General features: G+C 37.3%; 1 protein-coding gene and 1 pseudogene across 4 annotated transcripts in view; one reads left to right on the top strand and one right to left on the bottom strand.

Annotated features, from left to right (window-relative positions):
• Positions 1–19,275, bottom strand: part of Myo5a (myosin VA) — a 152,754-nt gene that overhangs the window by 69,639 nt on the left and 63,840 nt on the right. For all 4 annotated transcript variants that reach the window (XM_027411150.2, XM_035443808.1, XM_027411148.2 and 1 more), the window contains exons 6-14: positions 14,293–14,436; positions 10,969–11,050; positions 10,295–10,402; positions 9,454–9,560; positions 8,138–8,403; positions 7,328–7,409; positions 4,452–4,592; positions 2,958–3,083; positions 278–361 (exon numbers count right to left, since the gene is read on the bottom strand). In XM_027411150.2, coding sequence (XP_027266951.1) covers positions 278–361; positions 2,958–3,083; positions 4,452–4,592; positions 7,328–7,409; positions 8,138–8,403; positions 9,454–9,560; positions 10,295–10,402; positions 10,969–11,050; positions 14,293–14,436 — 1,140 coding nt within the window. The remainder of the gene's footprint in view (positions 1–277; positions 362–2,957; positions 3,084–4,451; positions 4,593–7,327; positions 7,410–8,137; positions 8,404–9,453; positions 9,561–10,294; positions 10,403–10,968; positions 11,051–14,292; positions 14,437–19,275) is intronic.
• LOC113835202 lies at positions 14,558–17,566 on the top strand (annotated as a pseudogene).

Here is a 19,275-nt window from a genome sequence, read left to right as displayed (position 1 = left end):
CTTACCAGTCCTGAGTCCCTACACCTCACCTCCTCATCTGTAAGATGAGAGGAATGTAATACCACCTCACTATAAGAATTAGATGTAGCAACATTTGAAAGGTACTCAGTATAGGACCAGGCAAATATTAACTAACTGTCATATATAGTGATAAATTAAAAACTTTTGATTAAAAAGTTTCATTAGAAAAATCATTATTAGTATTAAAGTACCAAAGCTAAAGCAATTAACATTTTATAGAACATATCCTGATAAGAGTAAGTCTATCCATGGTTACCTTGCTTGATTTAAGGACTTTAATTTGTTCTTCAAAAACGGTGTCTTTATTCTTTTCAAGAAAGCCTTCACACTGGTACTCCACCTGAAATCACATGAAAAAAATATCTCCTTAACTGACAACACTTTTGAATAGATGTCGTCATCATTAACAAAAGCAAATTTCTTTGCCCAGGCTCTATGACTAGCTCTCAGCTAGTGTTTTTCAGTCTTTTCAATTATCACACATCCCCATGGGGAAGTGTGGCCATTAACTATAGCAAACCTGAGAAGACACACACAAAGGACTCTTAAGTCCTACCACAGAGCTTCTTGCACACCCATGCTTATTGCTGCACTATTCCTAATAGCTAAGAAGTAGAACCAGTCTTGATATCTATCAACAGATGAACGGATAAAGAAAATGCACATCTATCTATCTATCTATCTATCTATCTATCTATCTATCTATCTGTCTACCAACCTACATACCTACCTACCTATACCCACACACAGCATATGTAATGGAATTTTATCCATGCACAATAAAAAATAAAATGTCATGGGATCATGACATGATGAGGGAGGTCCTTCTGTATGCTGTGAATATATATTTCTCTTATTGGTTGATGATTAAAGCTGTTTTGGCCAATGGACAGGCAGGATGTAGCCAGGCAGGAAGTGTAGGTGGGACTACCAGACCAGGAGAATGCTGGGAAGAGGAACACAGAGTAGGAGTTGCAAGGGAGACGCCATGTAGCTGGCAAGGGAACAAGAGGACTGGGCATTGCTGGTAAGCCAAGGCAACGTGGAGATACACAGATTAATAGAAATAGGTTAATAATTAAGAGAGAGCTAGTTAGTAAGCCATCAGCCAAACAGTTTATAATTAATATAAGCCTCTGTGTATTTATTTGGAACTAAAGGGCTGCAGGACCTGGCAGGACAGAAACTCCATCTACAATGACATTTGTAGGAAAACTGATACAACTGGAATTCATTATGTTAAATGAAATAAGCCAAACCCAGAAAGACAAATACTTCATGTCTCCCTCATATGTAGATACTGGATTTCAATGTGTGTATGTGTGTTTGTATACACAGATATGAATGTAGGTCATAAAACTAGAAAAGGGAGCATAACAGTAAGGAGGAGCTCTCAGTGGGGAAAACAGAAAAGGTAACGGAATAAATGTACCATGAAGGCAGGACTGTGGCTATGGGATATGGAATGTGATCACAAGAGGTGGGCAGGGAGCAGTGGAAAGGACTGGAGGAGGGGGAAAGTAGGTAAGAAAAAAAAGGATAAAATGAAATCCATAGCACACACCAATACTTTCAGCAACTATGAGGTAGAAGCAGGAAGATTAGGAATTCAAGGTTGGCCTCAGCTGCACAGTAAATTTAAGACCAGCCTTAGCTACATAGACCTTGTCTCAAAATACAAAAATCCATTATCTTATATGTTAACTTTTTAAAAAGCTAATAAATATAGTAGAATAATAAAAAAAGGAAATATGAGCACTCGGGAGGCAGAGGCAGGCGGATCTCTGTGAGTTCCAGGCCAGTCTGGTCTTCAGAGCAAGTGCCAGGATAGACTCCAAAGCTACACAGAGAAACCCTGTCTCCAAAGACCAAAAAAAAAAAAAAAAAAAAAAAAAAAAAAAAAAAAAAAAGAGCACCTCCCAGGATGACCCAGCATAACTTCTAAGATAGTACACCATCTTCATCAAGCAGAAGTATTCCTCTGGGGCAGCGGCTCTTGACCTGTGGGTTACAACCCCTTTGGAGGTCACAGCATTAGGAAGGTTGAAAGCCACTGCTCTGAGGATAGACTAAGTGGAGAGAGAATGGGAAGAGGTGAGGAACTGATGATAGACAGAGAGGGAAGATGGGCAAATATTGCATTATTTGGTAAAGTGGGACCATTTGAGAATTAATTCCTTTTCTTCTAGAACCCAACATTTTCAGTCATTTGCCACTCAAGGGGTTCTACATCCTATACTTCTTAGGTCATTTTAGTGGTTCACAGGACTAGATAATCAGAAAACTATGTTCATAAAATGGTCTCTAGAAATCTCACAACACAGCCTATTCCACAACTTCCTTGAAATGTAAACTAGTCATGGGATCCCTGACTTGCTAAGTAAACTATAGAACATGTGAAGAATATATTATGCTTTCATAGAAGGTGACAAAAATCCAGTCCCTATTCTGAAGCCTATGAGATGTTTAGAACTTTAGAATTTTGAATGCATTTACAGATGTAGTATGTATACACACCATTTTAAATACCAGAAAAGTTTAGTAGAGTTGTCTATACTATACATTTCATAAACATTAATATTTTCATACTTAAACATGTAAGTAACTTAATTGGGCTTAAAATTATAAATATATCTCATAATAGTTCAAGTCAGAGATCAGGTTTGGCTGCTAAATGAGTTATGAAAACACTTGTGGTTTTCAGTTTCTTGGATTTCAAAATTTCAGACAAAAGACTTTGACCTGTATTTATTTAATATATAATCCAACTGAAGTTAAAGTAAAAGAAAACCAAGAAGCCAACAACTGAAGATTACTTGTCCCAAAATGACCTTAAAGAAAGCAAGCTCTACAAAGAAAAACTAATACTTGACTACTGATTTTATGGTAATTTAATATATTGTATTAAAAGGGGAAAAGGAAAAAAGTTTCCTTACTTTGTCAGCAAAATGTTTGATGATGAAGGCTTTGTTTGACATACGGGGCTTCTCAAAGAGGGCACATTTGTTCAAATGTGTGTTGTACAGCTTTTGGGCCCATGTATCATCAGTGCCTTTAGGCATCTTGCAGAGAAAAAAGAAAGACAAATGACTGAGCACTAGAGTCTTCTGTTACATCAGAACAGTTCTTATGTTCAACTTAAGAATTCATTCTTCCTTCTCATCAGCACAAGTAAACAACCAATGATGGCACGGCTGAGGCCTTCCTCGGGGTGATGAAGTACATTTGAGTGATCAATTGCCTATACCAGGAGTCATCAGATCAATATTTAATGTTTTAACACAATAAAGGCTTTACAAGGCATACTTTTTTGTTGTTAAATGGAGGTAACATTTCTACACAGTGAAATATTAACTTAATCTAGAAAAGTATGAACTGGTGGTTTCCTCTTGCCATTTCTAGAAACTTTATTATTTTTTCCTGTTTTTATGTACTTGAATGGATCATTCGATATACTCCTTGCATTTTACCCTTTTATTTATGGTGTAGGTTGTTACTAACTTTTTGTTATGACAATTGTCATATTCCTGTTATCCATAAATACCTTTAAAATATTTGCAAGTATATTATAGGTTAAACTCCCAGGTCAAAAGGCATACATGTTTGTGATTCTGCTTTCCTCTAAAATATGTTGTATAACTTCTTGCCCTTCATCAAATATATACATGTAATATTAACTTAGTTTCAACAAAAGAAAGGTGCCAAATTTAAGTAACCTCAGAATACCATTTTTGCTTTGCTTTCATATTTTTAATCTCAAGTAAGGATGAGTATTTTTCTATCACATGCATTCTTTTGTAAAAAGTTTTTTAATTTATTAAAATTATTATGTGTATTTGAGGGCAAGTGTATGTCATACCCTCACACTGTTGGATCTGGATATTGAACTCAGGGTGTCAGACCTGCATGGCAAGAATTTTTACCCATGGAGTCTCAGCAGCCCCACATATATTCTTAACACACTAAGTATGGCCCCGTATGAGTAAGAGGGACAACACACGATAGATTGTGATTTATTGTAGATAAACTAAAGGAAGATTAAGAAAAAAAGATTCACCTAAACTCATTCAGTAATAAAGTAAAGGATCAAGTGATATAACATCTATAAATGTTAAAGACTATTATTTGTCAGTAACAGAACAACTAGCCAATATTCAAAACTTACAGCTATTTAGAACTATAATTCAAAATAATTTTTGTGCAATTTCTTATGTTTCTTTCAATATATCCTATTGCTGAACAAAAGACATTAAAGGTAAACAAATTAAAAAGAACTTAGTGTTTATTGTTTCTTCCAAATGAGTGACCCCTGACTTGTCACAAGAGCATCTCACGTTATACTGAAGAGTCTCTGCTTGCACCCACTTGTTATGTAGCCTTGATGCGTCTACTTTGACAGGCTTAAGCACTCCAGAAAATCGTGATCTCACCTTGCATTCCTCATCCAGCAAATCTAGAATGCCCAGTTTAGATTCTATAAGATTGATACAAGGCTGATTATCATAGAAATCTATGAGTGTCCATGGAATTTGTTCCTTCATATATTCCTCCTGCTCCAATTTGAAGACATGCTGAAATAGAGAAAGCGACAGTCACTGTCATAAAGACTGTAATCAAGAAGCACATGTCTATAGAATGTTGAGGAAACCAGCATAACAAGATAGCTCATGGCTTTCAGCAACAACAGCACCATGGAGAAGCGCAACTGAAATCATGTACAGAACATCTCTGCCATCATGAACAAATAAATCTAAGTATGTAATTTTTTTTTAAAAAAATTTTGTTATGTTTAGGACAGGATCTCAATATGTAGACCAGGTTATCCTAAGACTCTCTATGCAGCACAGGCCAGCTTTGAATTTGTACACTGTCTCAGTTTCCCAACTGCTGGGATTACAGGCATGCATCACCACACTAGGCCTATAATTGATTTGAATAGCAGATAAATACAATAGTCCTTGTGGTTTTTTTAATTCACATTACCAAAACTGTGTCATGTATTTTTCTTGAACTTATTGTAAGGAGTTGTTAACACAGGACTGCCTCAGCTGGCACTGACCAGCTATGCAGAAAAAATGCCTTCCAGATTACTGAACAGCTGGGCATTGCTTTCAACATAAAAAATTAATGTTTCCAAGTTGCTATATTCAGAAGTACAGGTGCCTCAGAATTAAATGACAGCCGTCCTTGTATATCTGCCTTGATTATTCTTCGCAGACAGGGAATCTAGGGCTCACATTTCTGGAATGTACACTGAATAGTGCAAGCAGCTACAAATACTACCAGTCAACTGATTCCTCTGCTAAAGGCTCCAGGAACCATGCACACTACTGCTTCATATCTCTGTTCACTCTTTAATGAGCTTGTATTGAGTCTTACTATGTGTCAGCCACTGCGTGTGGTCAACAACACAGACATGGATGATGTATTTGTGAATTGGGAGAGAACTGGGAGAAATCCATAGTCACAAAGATAAAATGACAAATGCTAATGATATTACAAAGGAGGGATATAGGTCATCGGGTAGGCTTTCCTGGGGAAGAGCTTGTGATCAAGTTCTGAATATGAACAGAAGCTAAACTGGTCCAGATGGGCAGAGCAATCAAACCACTGCCTTTGCTTCAGCCTGCTGCTCCAGCTAAAGTGGCTCACATCATAGCTTCTAGTAGACTCTACAGATGCTAATCACCACTACTGTGTTTTAAATTTTTCTTTACTTATTTCTTCTGGACCCCTGGCTCACTCTTTCTTACTATTTATTTTTCTAGGAAAAGTAGATTTTTGTGGATGTGACCTAATTTTCTAGGACCTCAAGTTTTAGAATTCAAAGGTGACACACGTTTTTCACACACTCTCGCACACACACTCTTTGTGCACTTGTAACTTTCTCACTCTATTTTACACTTATGACAATATCATCTTAGCTCATTTGCAGGAATAATCATTGGTCAAAAAGATCACTCATATAACATAATTCTAATAACAAATTTCTTCTGTTCTTTTTATTGATAAAGGGGTAAGCAGGGTACCATTAAGAACTAATGATTTGGGTGCTACAGAGATGGCTCAGCATTTAAGAGCACTTGTTGCTCCTGCAGAGGACCTGGGTTCAGTTCCCAGTACTCATATATGGCTCACAACTATCCATAAATGGTGAAAAACTGCTCCTGTTATTATGGAAAACCTTAGCATTTTTCAGATCACTCCCACATTATCTTACTGTATCAAACAGCTTTACTTGCAAAACAAAGATGGTTTGTTTATGAAAGTACTTATAATATTTGACTATATCAAACACTCTAAAGGCTTAAAACTTTAGTCCCAAATGTACATAACCCCATCTGCCTCTATGCAAAAAATTTAATTTTCTTTACCACTTTTTAGTACTTATTTCATATTTTAAAAGAATATTCTTAACAGATTCTTCTTGACTTCTCAATTGGAAACTTTATTTTGTCTTTGTTTTTCCCATTTATTAGTCCTTATTCAGCAATATATATTGCTAAATACATAAATACAAAAGTTTCCATATCATAAACTTTCCATATCAAACTAATGTTTGGAAACCAGTAGCATTTAAGCATAGCACTTTTCTTTAAAGGACACAACAAAACCTAAAAATGAACTATGCTATCTCTAACTTTACCTACTACAACCATCTGTGTTCTCTCTGAAAATAAAAATGATGTTTTAAAGCATGTTTTGCAGTAATATCATGACAATTTATGTACAGATTATTTTGAGAGAAATTTGGGAAATTTATCATACATTTCAGGCAAAAAAACAAGCACACTTTGTTTAAAGTGGGTGGTATGGTGGTGGCAAGTCTATAACCCAGTACTTAGAATGCAGAGGCAGAGGGTTAACTCAAAGCCACTATGGGCCACTCCTAAAATATGCCCATTGTCATTGCCTCAGTGAAGAATTTCGCCCAATGAAAGGACAATTTGTGAAATCTCCACATCTTGCTAACACAGTAAATGGTGGTTAAGGTAGTTTAACTCCACATATTGCTGACTTCCAAACAGCAAGTGGGAGGATTCAATGTTAGTGTCTGCCTTACTTCTTGAATCTCTCATTCAAATTATCTGTCCCAAATGTTCCTTATTCTAGATAAGGGATAAATGACATTTTTTAATGTTATATCAATTTTTAATACTCAGTTCCCTGGCAGTTTCACTATTCTAAACCCCATATAATAATTATAGTTCAAGAGTTTATTTCACAAATCAAACTTCTAACAGAGACTGACAATTCAAAAGAAAACTTTATAGCAGAATTTTTATTCAAGAAAGAAAATTCTTACCATGTTGAATTGTTGCTGTAGTTTTTCATTTGCATAATTTATGCAGAACTGTTCAAAACTATTTATCTCAAATGTTTCAAATCTGTAACACCAAAAAAGTAAGGTAGGAAGAAAAGAAAAAGAATAGCTTTTAAATACATTTAAAATATGCATACTTGGAAGAGAAAATGGGAAGTTCCTTGACACTGTCACATTTTCTTTACATATCAGATCAAGGTTTGTTGGAAAGACAGAAAACGATGAGCATCAGCTGAGACCAAGTTTCCCTGGTACGGCCCTGCCTATGGATGTGCCGCTTTGGGTGTTTGAGGTTCATTCATCCTCCAGTAGAAAACAGCAGAACTATGCTAAGGCCTCTCAGTTTATACTATCACCATTACACACTGAGATGGAGGATAGAAATAGTACCTTTATAGGCGCTTCTGAAAAACTGAACCAGAGAGTGAAAAACTAGCTGCCCAAAACTTTCAACAATTACAGAAGTGTAACCAGAGAAGGCAGCTAGAAATGAAATTATATTCTTAGAAATTTAATAATTTATCATATGAGAGTCTGAAACCAATTAATTCTACATATTAGCTTAGTAAGTAGGCTCTGGCTGGAGTTGAGCTAATTTTTGTTTAAGCAGTGTTTAATTTTGTTCTTAGCATCATTGCATCTCCATCATCAAAGGCACTTGTGAATGGTTGCAAGTAGGATTCCCTTTCTTCTCCAGAAGAAAATAAAATTAAATGGTGCTCAGAGATACGAAACACTCCTGACAAACAACTGCTTTCCAGCAGGGTAGGGCAGTGAGCCAAATGCACTCACCCATAAATATCCAGCACGCCAATGAAAGAGTGCTGCTTGACAGCAGAATGGAGAGCCTGGTTGACATGATCTACAATCCAGTTAAAGAGCTTTGCATAGATGTGCTTTGCCAAAGCATCTCGGGCATTTGTGGCCTGCAGCTTGGAGATGGGCTTGATATATGTCTCCGTGGCAGTAGCCAGCTTTCGATGGCAGAGCCAGTGACACATCTCTTCGTAATCCACACCCATGAGGTCACAGAAGATGGTAAGTGGCTCGTGCTTGGGCTGCCAAAATAGAATGTGTTATTGCCTATGGCCAGATCAATCAAAGAATAAGTCCTGAAAAAGGAAGTAACAAAATTCAGCAATATCTCTGTTACATGGATATCAACATCCATTATATCTCAATAAAGCTGCTTTTGGAAAAAAAATCAACAAACTGGTGCTAGGTAAAATTATGCATACCTGTAATTCCAGCACTCGGAGGCAGGAGGCTTGTCACAAATTTGAGACCAGCCTGAGCCACAAGGCAAGACTCTGCCTTAAAAAAATAAAAAATAAAGGGGGGGCACTAATATTTCCTTAAAAGATATTAGGGGTTTAAATCAGAGCCATTATTTTCTCCTTTAAAAAAATAGTAAGGCTAGGGAGATGATTCAGTAGACAAAAGCTTGTCACACAGCCCGATAATCTAAATTCAATTGCTGGAACCCAGGTAAAAAGCTGGATACAGTAGCAATCATCTGTAATCCCAGTACTCCATGATGGAATGGAAAGCAAAGACAGGAGAGCTGGCCAAAAGCCTAGAGTACCAGGAATAGGCAGATACAAGCGAGACCTTGTCTCAATGGGGTGAAAGGTAAGAACCAACTCCCAAAAGTTGTCCTTTAGATTCCACATGTGTGTTGTGCACGCACACACACATACACACTAGGGCTGGAGAGATAGGTCAGCAGTTAAAAGTGCTTGCTACACAATTATCAGGACTGGAGTTTGGGTCCCAGCACCCAAGTAGCAAGCCAATCCTGTAACTCTGAGAGATCCAATGGCCTCTGTACACACACAGGTTTGTGTACCTGTGTTCTTATGCGTGGGCACAAACATACAGAATAACTAATAAATAAATAAATGAAAGAAATAAATCTAGTGTAGATCTAGAGAGATGGCATAGTAGGTAAAGTACAAATTTACCCCCCAGAACCATGTTCAAAAAGCCCCACATGAGGCATGTCACAAACACAGTACTTGCCTAACATGTACAAAGCTCTAGGTTCCATCCCCAGCAGTAAAACAACTAACAGATAGTCTGCCATCATATTCAGCTTGTGAACTTACAGGTATTGTACAGCTGTCTGAATCTCGAGATGCAAATCCAACATTGCCTAAGTGAAGGATGCCAGCAAGTATTCGAAAAATTCCCATTTGATAAGATTCACTAATTCCTGGAATATAGCAATTGATGGAACAACAGCAACAAAGTAATTATTATAAGAGAATTTTTTAAGTCCTAGTATTAATTCCTAAATGTTGCCAGATGTTCATGTTATATACATAGTCACATACAGCAATACTTTTGTTGACAGTAACACACTAGGCAGTTTCACAATTAGGGTTGTGGAGTGTGTCTGATCTGGTCTCATGCCCTGGCACTGTTACCGACCGGCCACCTCCACAGACAGGTAACTTCATTCGTGTATGCTTTGGTTTTCTCATTTTTGATAAAGAGATAATACTTCAAAGAGTGTTTGCAACATTAAATGAGATATTACACAGAGTATACCTGGACCACATTAGGTATTTAAAAAAATGGTCATTATTGTCACATCCTAGATATATAAGTATTTTATTAATATTATTGCTACTATTTATCCCTACTCCAAATGAATATTGCAGCCCAATAATGCTGATTTAAGTTGAATTACTGAATTACTTCTAAGTATAGATTAATTAGAAATCAAAGAGATCGCAAGATTAGAAGTATTCAGATGGCTTCTATTCCAAACTTATGAATTAAAGTCCAAACACAGCATTGGAACAGGACCTCAATGATAAGGTGAGATGTGAAATCTCCCAGCATTGTTTATCAGTTAACACAAAACCAAACTAATATTCCAAACAAAGGCTACTTGAGACAAAATGACCAGCACTTAAGAGTTCAAGAACAAAATGACATTACCCAGCAGAGTGCAGGCCTGCCTGGTGTGTGCCATCTCCTTCGCATCATCCACTCCTTCAATCATAGGGCTGCCTCCTTGCTTTGTGTAATGAAAACTATCTGCATTTCCTGCAGTGAGGGAAGGTAAAAGGTTTTTAGTCTATGAGGAGAAGCTTGGATTTCTACCTTTACAAACATGCTGAATTACAGGCAGCAACAGCACATTGATGTGTGTGTGTGTGTGTGTGTGTGTGTGTGTGTGTGTGTGTGTGTGTATGGTTTGGAGTCCGCCCAGTTTAAACTCACATCATAATATACAATTCAAAACTAAAATGTTCATAGATTTTATGTTAGTTGGTGAAATAAATTATACTTTTCTTCGGGTTTAATTCCAAACAAAATGCTAGAACGTATTTCCTCAAACTCTTTGATCAAAGCAGTTTTCAAACATGTATACAAGCAGAGAGGCCAGAATCCTGAACCTCACCTAACTTAACCAACTGCCACAGGCAACCCTGTTCCTGATACAGCCACTTACCCCACCCATGGGTTGCTCTAAATCCAGCAACAGACCTTCAAGAATCATTTTATTTATAAATATTTTAGTATGAAGAAAGATACTTTTTGATAAGCTTGAGAACTCAAAATTTAACAGAAAATAATATAATACAATAAATCTAATGTCATATCCATACCTAATCGCAGCATTTTAAACTCAGGTAACTTTGCTGAAGCACAGAGTTGATAGAAGATATGGTAGTTTCTCTCCTCTTCTGCCTTTGAAATAAGAATAGCTTTCAATATAAAACTCAGGAAAACCTACTATAAGATATAATATTAATATTTAATCATCTCAGTAAATCCCCACATTTTCTAATACTCATTTAAATATTTAAACCTTATGATTTATACTATATATTCTAAGTAGGAAGATGACTTGAGACTTGAGGCTTGAAGCCAGACCGGGTAAACAATGAGGTTCTGTCTCTTGAAAAACAAAATATGAGTAAGTATAAATGTGTTAGTCATATTCAATATAAAATAGCAGCTAGCAAGGCTTTTAAGGCTTTTTAGCATTTAGACTAAACACAAGGCCTCAGACATGCTGAGCAAGTGTTCCCCATCACTGCACCATATCTCAAGCCCATTTTGACTTTTTATTTGGAAATAGTCTCACTACACATCCTGTCTGGCTCTGAACTGATCTGTAATCAAGACAGGCCTTGAATTTATGAGTCTCCTGATTCAGCCTCCAGTGAGCCTGTACCACTGTGCCTGGTTTGGTGATGCTTTCTGAACTAGTGAATGGCTTGATAAATGGCCACAATCATTACCAGTGATTTTGTGGAAACTAAAATAATTTTTTTTGTAAGGCTCATCACTGTTTTCTACTAATAACTCTAGATTCATGGTATTCCTAATACTTTGACTAAAAGAATAATCTCATCTTTTCCATACTTTAAAGATGATATCTCCTAAGACTGTAATAAATCCACAAATGTACTATATTCTCTCTCTATAAATTTATATATTGTATGCTTTGTACTAACATGCATTATATATATTTTTCTATGAACAATAATTTGATGAAATAAAAAATAATTTATAATGCAAGGTCAATTTTTAGTATTTCCTTGGTCTTTTTTTTCACATACACATCTAGACTATAGTTGCAAAAGTTACTGTACATATGAAGCTGAATACTAAAATCCAATCAACATATTCTTAGATTTTGGAGTACATCTAGCTGAATAAAGATTAGTGTTAATAAAGTTAAGGGGAGTTCTGAAGCCTAAAGGGGTCAATGATTACTGCAGGGACACAGGACACTGAACAAACATAACAATGATCACAAGCAAGATTAGACAAGAGATGAGGTGGCTCAGCACACAGAAACTAGAAAAGCAGGTGGGTCTGCAGAAACACTGGTTATCTTTGTATGGGATGGCTAATACCCAGCATACTTATTTTGACTATGATTCATTTGATATAACAAATATTCTCAATGTTCTATATTCTGGAGACTGGGGAATTGCTAGACTTACTACCACACCTATTGATAAGATAAGGATTAAGCTTTACCAAATTCTTCACTAGACAGTCTTAGCCATTGGTCAACATACTAACCAAGGTCGATTTCCTATCTATGTTACCCTTTCTCAGGTCCTACAAAATTTTTTTAAGATTAATTTTTATTTTATATATTCAGGTGTTTTGCCTGCATGTATGTCTGTGTACCACACATGTACAGTGTGTGTAGAGGTCAGAAAATGGGGTTGAATTCCCTGGGACTGGAATTACATACAGTTGTTAGCCACCATATAGGTATTGGGATTTGAACTCAGGTCCTCTCTTAACCTCTGAGCCATCTCTCCAGTCCCGAATTCTTACACATTTCTACATGGACTTAACCCATCTATGTTTCATTCATTCTTTCTTCTCACTATAGACTATTTTTGTAGTCCTATGTAAGTATTAATGTGTGGAATAACAGTGTTTTTGAAACTTAAAAGGAAGGTGGTTATTGCCTAACTATACATATAAAATATTATACTTTAAGTTTATACATATTAAGTATTATAATTTAGATTAAATATTTAATCAGGCACAATCCCAAAGTCAAAACTGGGGTCCCTGGCTTCCCCAATTCATGCCTTTTGGTGTGTATGAGACAATTTCAAAGCCACAATAGACTTTGGCAACAGAAGAGTAGATCCTGCCATGTGGAGTATTTGAACTTTAATGTTGTGGCATCCAGTACATGGGCCACTGAAGATCTGGGTCTCAGTATGAGGTATGCAGGGTCGCCAGGAGCCACATACTGACATTTTCTGATGATAATCTACATTCCCTAATGTGCCTACAATGTGTGAATGAATGTACCTTTACCTGCTAGTGCTGCAAGTGCACAGCATGTCTTTCAATCAGAAAGGAACAACAATATAAGTGTCAACAAAAATTCTGTATGAATTTTCAGCTGTGGTTTGTGGCAATTTACAGCTGGGCTATGGTGGCTTTATTTTAGCTCTTACTGTGGCAGGAGAACAGGGACAGGGCTGGGTATGCACACACAAATGTATATGAATGAAGGCAGGAGGACACTGTGTGGGAGAGAAAGCAGACCAGCAAAAGAAAGTAAGGGCAGCAGAGAGCAGAGGAGTGGTATGGAGCTAGGAACAATTATATACACAAATATGTACATGGATATCATAATGAAATCTATCATTTTGTATAGAAACTTAAAAAGTTACTAAAATATGAAACATTAAGCCTAAATCAGTGCCCACTGTCAATAACTATTAGTTTAAAGAAGTAGTCCTCTACCTCTGACAGGCTCCATTTTACATGTTTCTATCCAAGTGTGATTTGTAGTAATACTGTGAGAATATGCTCAAGAGTACTGAGAAATGAAGTATAACACACTAGTAAGCAAGGGCTCTATAACTGTTGTAGTATGGATTTTTCCTTGGGCATAAAATGACCATCATCTTTGGAAAGGAGATAATGTTGGCTCTTGTAACTATGGAAATGAATTGAGCAGAACTCCCCAAAGTTGTAGCTAGGTCTAAAGCAAGAGTGATGAATCTGTGATATACCCTAGTAAAAAGAGGGAAGGTGGGATCACAGGAGATTCATCGAGGATTGCAGCAATTATTTTCTGCTGTGTCCTCCACCCAGTGCAAATATCTTAGGAGATGCTAGAAAATATAAAAAAAATGGAAGGTTAACTGAAAGAGAGGCTCTATGACGCAGCTTCCATTAGCTTGTCAACCACAATGGGATGTGACTTCATAGTGATACAGATGCTCTGGGATAAGCTATGCTACGTAAATAAGCCTAATAAACTCATTGACTCATCATACTGGACTTCCATAAAAATAGTTACTTTATTCTGTAATTGGTGCCCTCTCTGCAGTGCTTGTTCCCATCTCCCCAAGAAAACTTCACATAACAGTAATTATATAATAATCAAAAAAATTCAACACATGTATTTGAATGTGTGTGCACATTCAGCTTACCTGGAATACCACTCTGGATTTCTCTAAAAGGTAAGTTCTCATGTTGGCACCGATGATTCGATATCTCTTATCAAAACCAATTTCAATATATTTCCCAAATCGGCTGCTGTTATCATTCCTGGTTGTTTTTGCATTTCCAATTGACTAAGAAGCAAGAGAGAAACAAGATTTTAGAAGCGTAATGTAATGTAGAAGGGTAATACAAAGATTACTCAGAGAGAGAAGGAATCAATATAACTCTTAGTTTTAACTGATTTCTTTGAATATGAAAACCAATTCTCCCCTTCTAGACAGCATAAAGGTCTGCTTTGCTCCCAACTGCACAGGTAGATGCCAATAGTTTTTCTTAGTCTTGTCATTTCACAGAAATGAATGCCAAAAGCAGCAGGACTGATGTCATTTCACAGAAATGAATGTCAAAAGTAGCATAACTGTTACAGCAGTGATGAGATTTTCATACACCATCTTGTCATTAGTCATCAAAAATTCAGAAGACTGTCTTATGTAAATGAAATCTCCAAGAAAAAGGAAAACTTCCCTGGAAATGTTGGTTTGGTATAAATGGTCTCTTTAGAACTAGACAGTTCTATCATCTAATCCTTTAGCAACAGAGGACAAATGGGACTGCTTATTAACAGAGTCTTAGTATTATCCATTCTATTGATTGACTGATTACATTTGAGGCAGCATCTCACATATCCCAGGCTAGCTGTGTGCTCCTTATAAAGCTGAAGATGCTTTTAAACTTCTTACCTTCCTGCTTATACTTCCAAGTGTAGGAATTACAAGTATGTGTTAACATGCCTAGCTTTATTTATACAATTTGAATGCCATTTTCAGAAACCAGACGTAAATAATGGAGCTTTCTTGTATATAATGTGATTGTGAATATATATACAAACACACATGTGCAGTTGTATTGTACATATGTGCATGAAGCCCAAAGGTTAACATCAGCTGTCTTCCTTTACCACTGTCTACTTTATTTGCTGAGGTAGGGTTTCTCACAGAACCCAAAGCTGATACTTCAAATTGTCTAGCTACCCAGCTTGCCCTAGGGATCCTGTCTCTACCTCCTAAGAGCTAAGATTACAGGCAGGCCACCAAAACCACCTTTTTAATGTAAGTACTTAGGACCTAAAATCTGATTTGCACTTTATCCATGAGTCACCATGCCAGAACCCAATTGTTTGTTGTTACTGCTTGGGGATTGTTTTTGTTTGTTTGTTTTAAAGACATCTCATGTAGTCCAGGTTCACCCTGAACTTGTTATGTGGTTGAGAATGACCCTGAACTCCTGATCTTCCTGCCTCTGCCTGTAGAGCACTAGGATTACAGGCATGTGCACAGGGCTTTGTTCATGAAAGACAGGCACTCTTTCAACTGAGTAACATGTGCATCCCAGCATTGGTTTCAATGGTTTTATTTAACTTGTAAAATATTTTTAACCAAATACTGAGAATGTAAGTTTCTACTAAATATTATATGTAACCTTAAAGTTTTAATGGCATATCTCTGCTTTTTAATTTAGTAGAAAATGACATGCTTCTATAAATTTCTCTAAAGGCAAAACAAAAACAAGTGTAGTTAGAAGAGTAAACAGACACATAATGCATATATTAAACCCATAACTTCATTTCATATAAGATTAACATTTGCTCCTTATGCAAAGTCTGTTAGGATTAGTATATCAAAGCCATAATAAAGAGAAAGATGTGAAAATTGAATAGAATGTTAAGAGAAGAAATATCAGGCATAAAAACAATAGAACCCTACCCACAAGAGTCAGCACACTTGATCCTCTGATGAAAGAAAATGTGTCATTACTGTCTCAAACAGAAGGAAGAAAATATTATAATTTGTGTCAGCAATGAGGATACTATTAGAATTTGTATTAACATTTTTAGTATAGTAAGAATAAGAATGATGGGAAATTATCTTAGCAAATTACATAGCTTAGGATAATTTAAGTAGACATTTACTCAGAAATTACAAACTGTGTGTGTGTGTGTGTGTGTGTGTGTGTCTGTGTGTCTGTGTGTATGTGTGTGTTGACGGTTGTGTTTTAGTACCCAAAGGCCCTGTTGTAGAAACAAACTCAGAAAATAACCCTTTCGTTCAATGGCAAGGGCCTTGGGCCTTGGATAACTCATTGGCCAAAGATCCTACTGCAATAGCAGTTGGTGAAGATGTTGCCTTTAATGGAGTCCTTTGAGGTACTGTTCATTTATGAGCCAAATGTGTAAACTGCTTTAGTAGCCCATTGTGAGAACAAGGGTTTGGAATTGTAATTGCTCACTGGAGCTGCTGTCATTGCTGAAATTCAGTTTGCAGATTACATTTTCCCTGTCAATGATCAGACTGTGAATGAAGCTGCCAAAGGTCACACTTGCTCTCGGAATCTTTTCAACTGTGGGAGCCTCACCATCGGGACCACAGGACTGCATCAGACACAGATGGGGTTCTCTATCAATCTCAGAGTCCTGAAGTCTGTTTTGGCCATTGCCCAGGGATGAAAGTGATTAACCCAGAAGTTATTTCTAAGATGAGGCACTTCCGTTGTCATATAGAGGATCAAAAAAAATCCACATATATTTGTTAACCTAAGTAGTATTTTATAGGGCAGTAGTGGAACGGGTTCTCATAGTACTGCACAAGATCATCTGCTACAGGCTGAAGTTGTCCAGGAGGGCAGTGATGAGACTCTGGTTGTCTGGGGCATGCAAGTTCATGAGATCTGAGAGGTGGCTTCCATGGCATGAAAAAAAACTTGGTGTATCTTGTGAAATCATTGATTTGCAGACTAAGTACCTCAGAATATAGATATGCTTTGTGGGGCTGGAGAGATGGCTCAGTGGTTAAGAGCACTAGCTTCTCTTGCAGAGGACCTGGGTTCAATTACCAACACATGAGGAAGCTCACAACCATCTATAATTCTAGTTCCGAGAGACCAGATGCTGTCTTCTGGCCTCCATGGGCAATGCATGCACATGGTACACAATATACATATATGGGAAAGACCCATACATGTAAAATAAAAATAAATTAATCTTAAAGTTTTGAAGAACAAATCAGGGTGCGTGATGATCAGCCACAAGGCTCTTGGATTGGGTGTGTCACATCCAAGATCAGCTCCATAGTCCAAGAAGAATGCTTTTTAAACCTAGAAGCTCCCATATCCAGAGTATGTGGATATGACACTCTACTATCTCACATTTTTGAGCCATTTGACATCCCAGACAAATGGAAGTGCTGTAGAGCCCTCAGAAGATAATCAGTTGCTGACTATAGAGATCATCAGAAAGACTGCAACTAGATATTGAAAAAAAAATTTAAACAAATTTTACTTTTTTAGCCAGGCACAGGCCAGGTGGTGCACACCTTTAATCCCAGCACTTGGGAGGCAGAGGCAGGCGGATCTCTGTGAGTTCGAGGCCAGCCTGGTCTCTAGAGCTAGTGCCAGGATAGGCTCCAAAGCTACACAGAGAAACCCTGTCTCGAAAAACAAACAAACAAACAAACAAACAAACAAAAAAACCAAAAAACAAAACAAATTTTACTTATTTATTGTTGTAGGGGAAATGCCAGCCCACTTCTGACACCAAATATAGTGAAACACAATTAAATGAAGATCGCAATGAAGTCAGAGCTAATTTGATGAGTAGATGTTTATTAGGAAAGTACTCACTCAACGGAGTCAGTCTTGTACAACCAGGCACGTCAGGGAACAGAGAGCGCTGCATGCATGCGACCCTCATATTTAAAGTCTTGCTACATCACTCTGACCACGCCGAAGTGTTCGTCATCTGTGTCACCTGTGCCAGCCTCCAAGTAGGCGTGGCCAGCATTTTCCCTACATATTGTGTATACATTGTTCCTGCCTGCACACCAGAAGAGGGTACCAGATCTCATAATAGATGGTTGTGAGCCACCATGTGGTGCTGGGACTTGAACTCAGGACCTCTGGAAGAGCAGCCAGTGCTCTTAATGTCTGAGCCATCTCTCCAGGCCCTGAAAATTTTTTTTTTAATTATTTTATATTGCTTCGGGTTTATCTTCTCTTCAAATTATAGCTTTATGAAATGAACTATCATGGATACTGGCTGGAGAGCTGCAAAGTGTGTATTGTATTAATAAAAGTGGATTAATTTCCACTGGGTGTTTTAGAGCAACTTTCGAAAGTGCTCCACAGGTGGCAATTTTATGAATTGTTTAATGACTAATAATTGGGTCTGGTGCTTCTGTATTCGAAAAAGCAAAGTCACATTGCAAAAAAGAAAATCTAAAAAGTCCTTTTTTCAAACAGACTGAATCTGGTCAGTGCTGCCCATATGTTCATGGATGTAATGTCACCCACTAAAGCATGGACAATCTACCAGGAGCCATACCCTTGAAGGAAACTGAGTCTCCATCCCTTGGCAGCCCTCAGCTACAGTGAGCTCTTCAGGCAGGGGTGGGCTTCATGAATTCCTCACCATCCTTGCTGGGATGTTGATTTGCTGGAACATGTACTGGGCTCATGCAGGCAATCACAGCTGCTGAGAGTTCACGAATGTAGCAGCCCTACTTTGTCCAGAAGACACTGTTTTATGGCAGCCATTCTCTGACTCTTATAATCTTTCTGCCACCTTCCTGCCCCATTTTGTGATATTCCTGAGCATTTGGGAGAAGAGTCTAAATACAGATGTCCTATTTAGTGCTGAATACTCCACAGTCATATTTTCTGAACTCAGATCAACTGTGACTTATCTCATCCTTCTTGACATAATAAAAAACTTATCATGCTATATGTTTTCTTGATGTTTTATTTAGAAAAGTGAGATTAATAATACAGATTTTCAGTTGAAAGGATATATTCTGTCAAAAAGTGGATGCAAGGTTACCTGTAGTAAAAGCAACAGTATCACTGAAATCATTGAGGGCTTACAGGCACTATCCTATGTAATTTCATGTCTGTATCTAAGGCAGTTGGGGGGAAAGTGG

This window comes from Cricetulus griseus, chromosome 4, assembly GCF_003668045.3.
Source record: "Cricetulus griseus strain 17A/GY chromosome 4, alternate assembly CriGri-PICRH-1.0, whole genome shotgun sequence".
NCBI lineage: Eukaryota > Metazoa > Chordata > Mammalia > Rodentia > Cricetidae > Cricetulus > Cricetulus griseus.
Note: the sequence above shows the minus strand (reverse complement) of the source record. Positions and strands in the feature narration are given on the sequence as shown.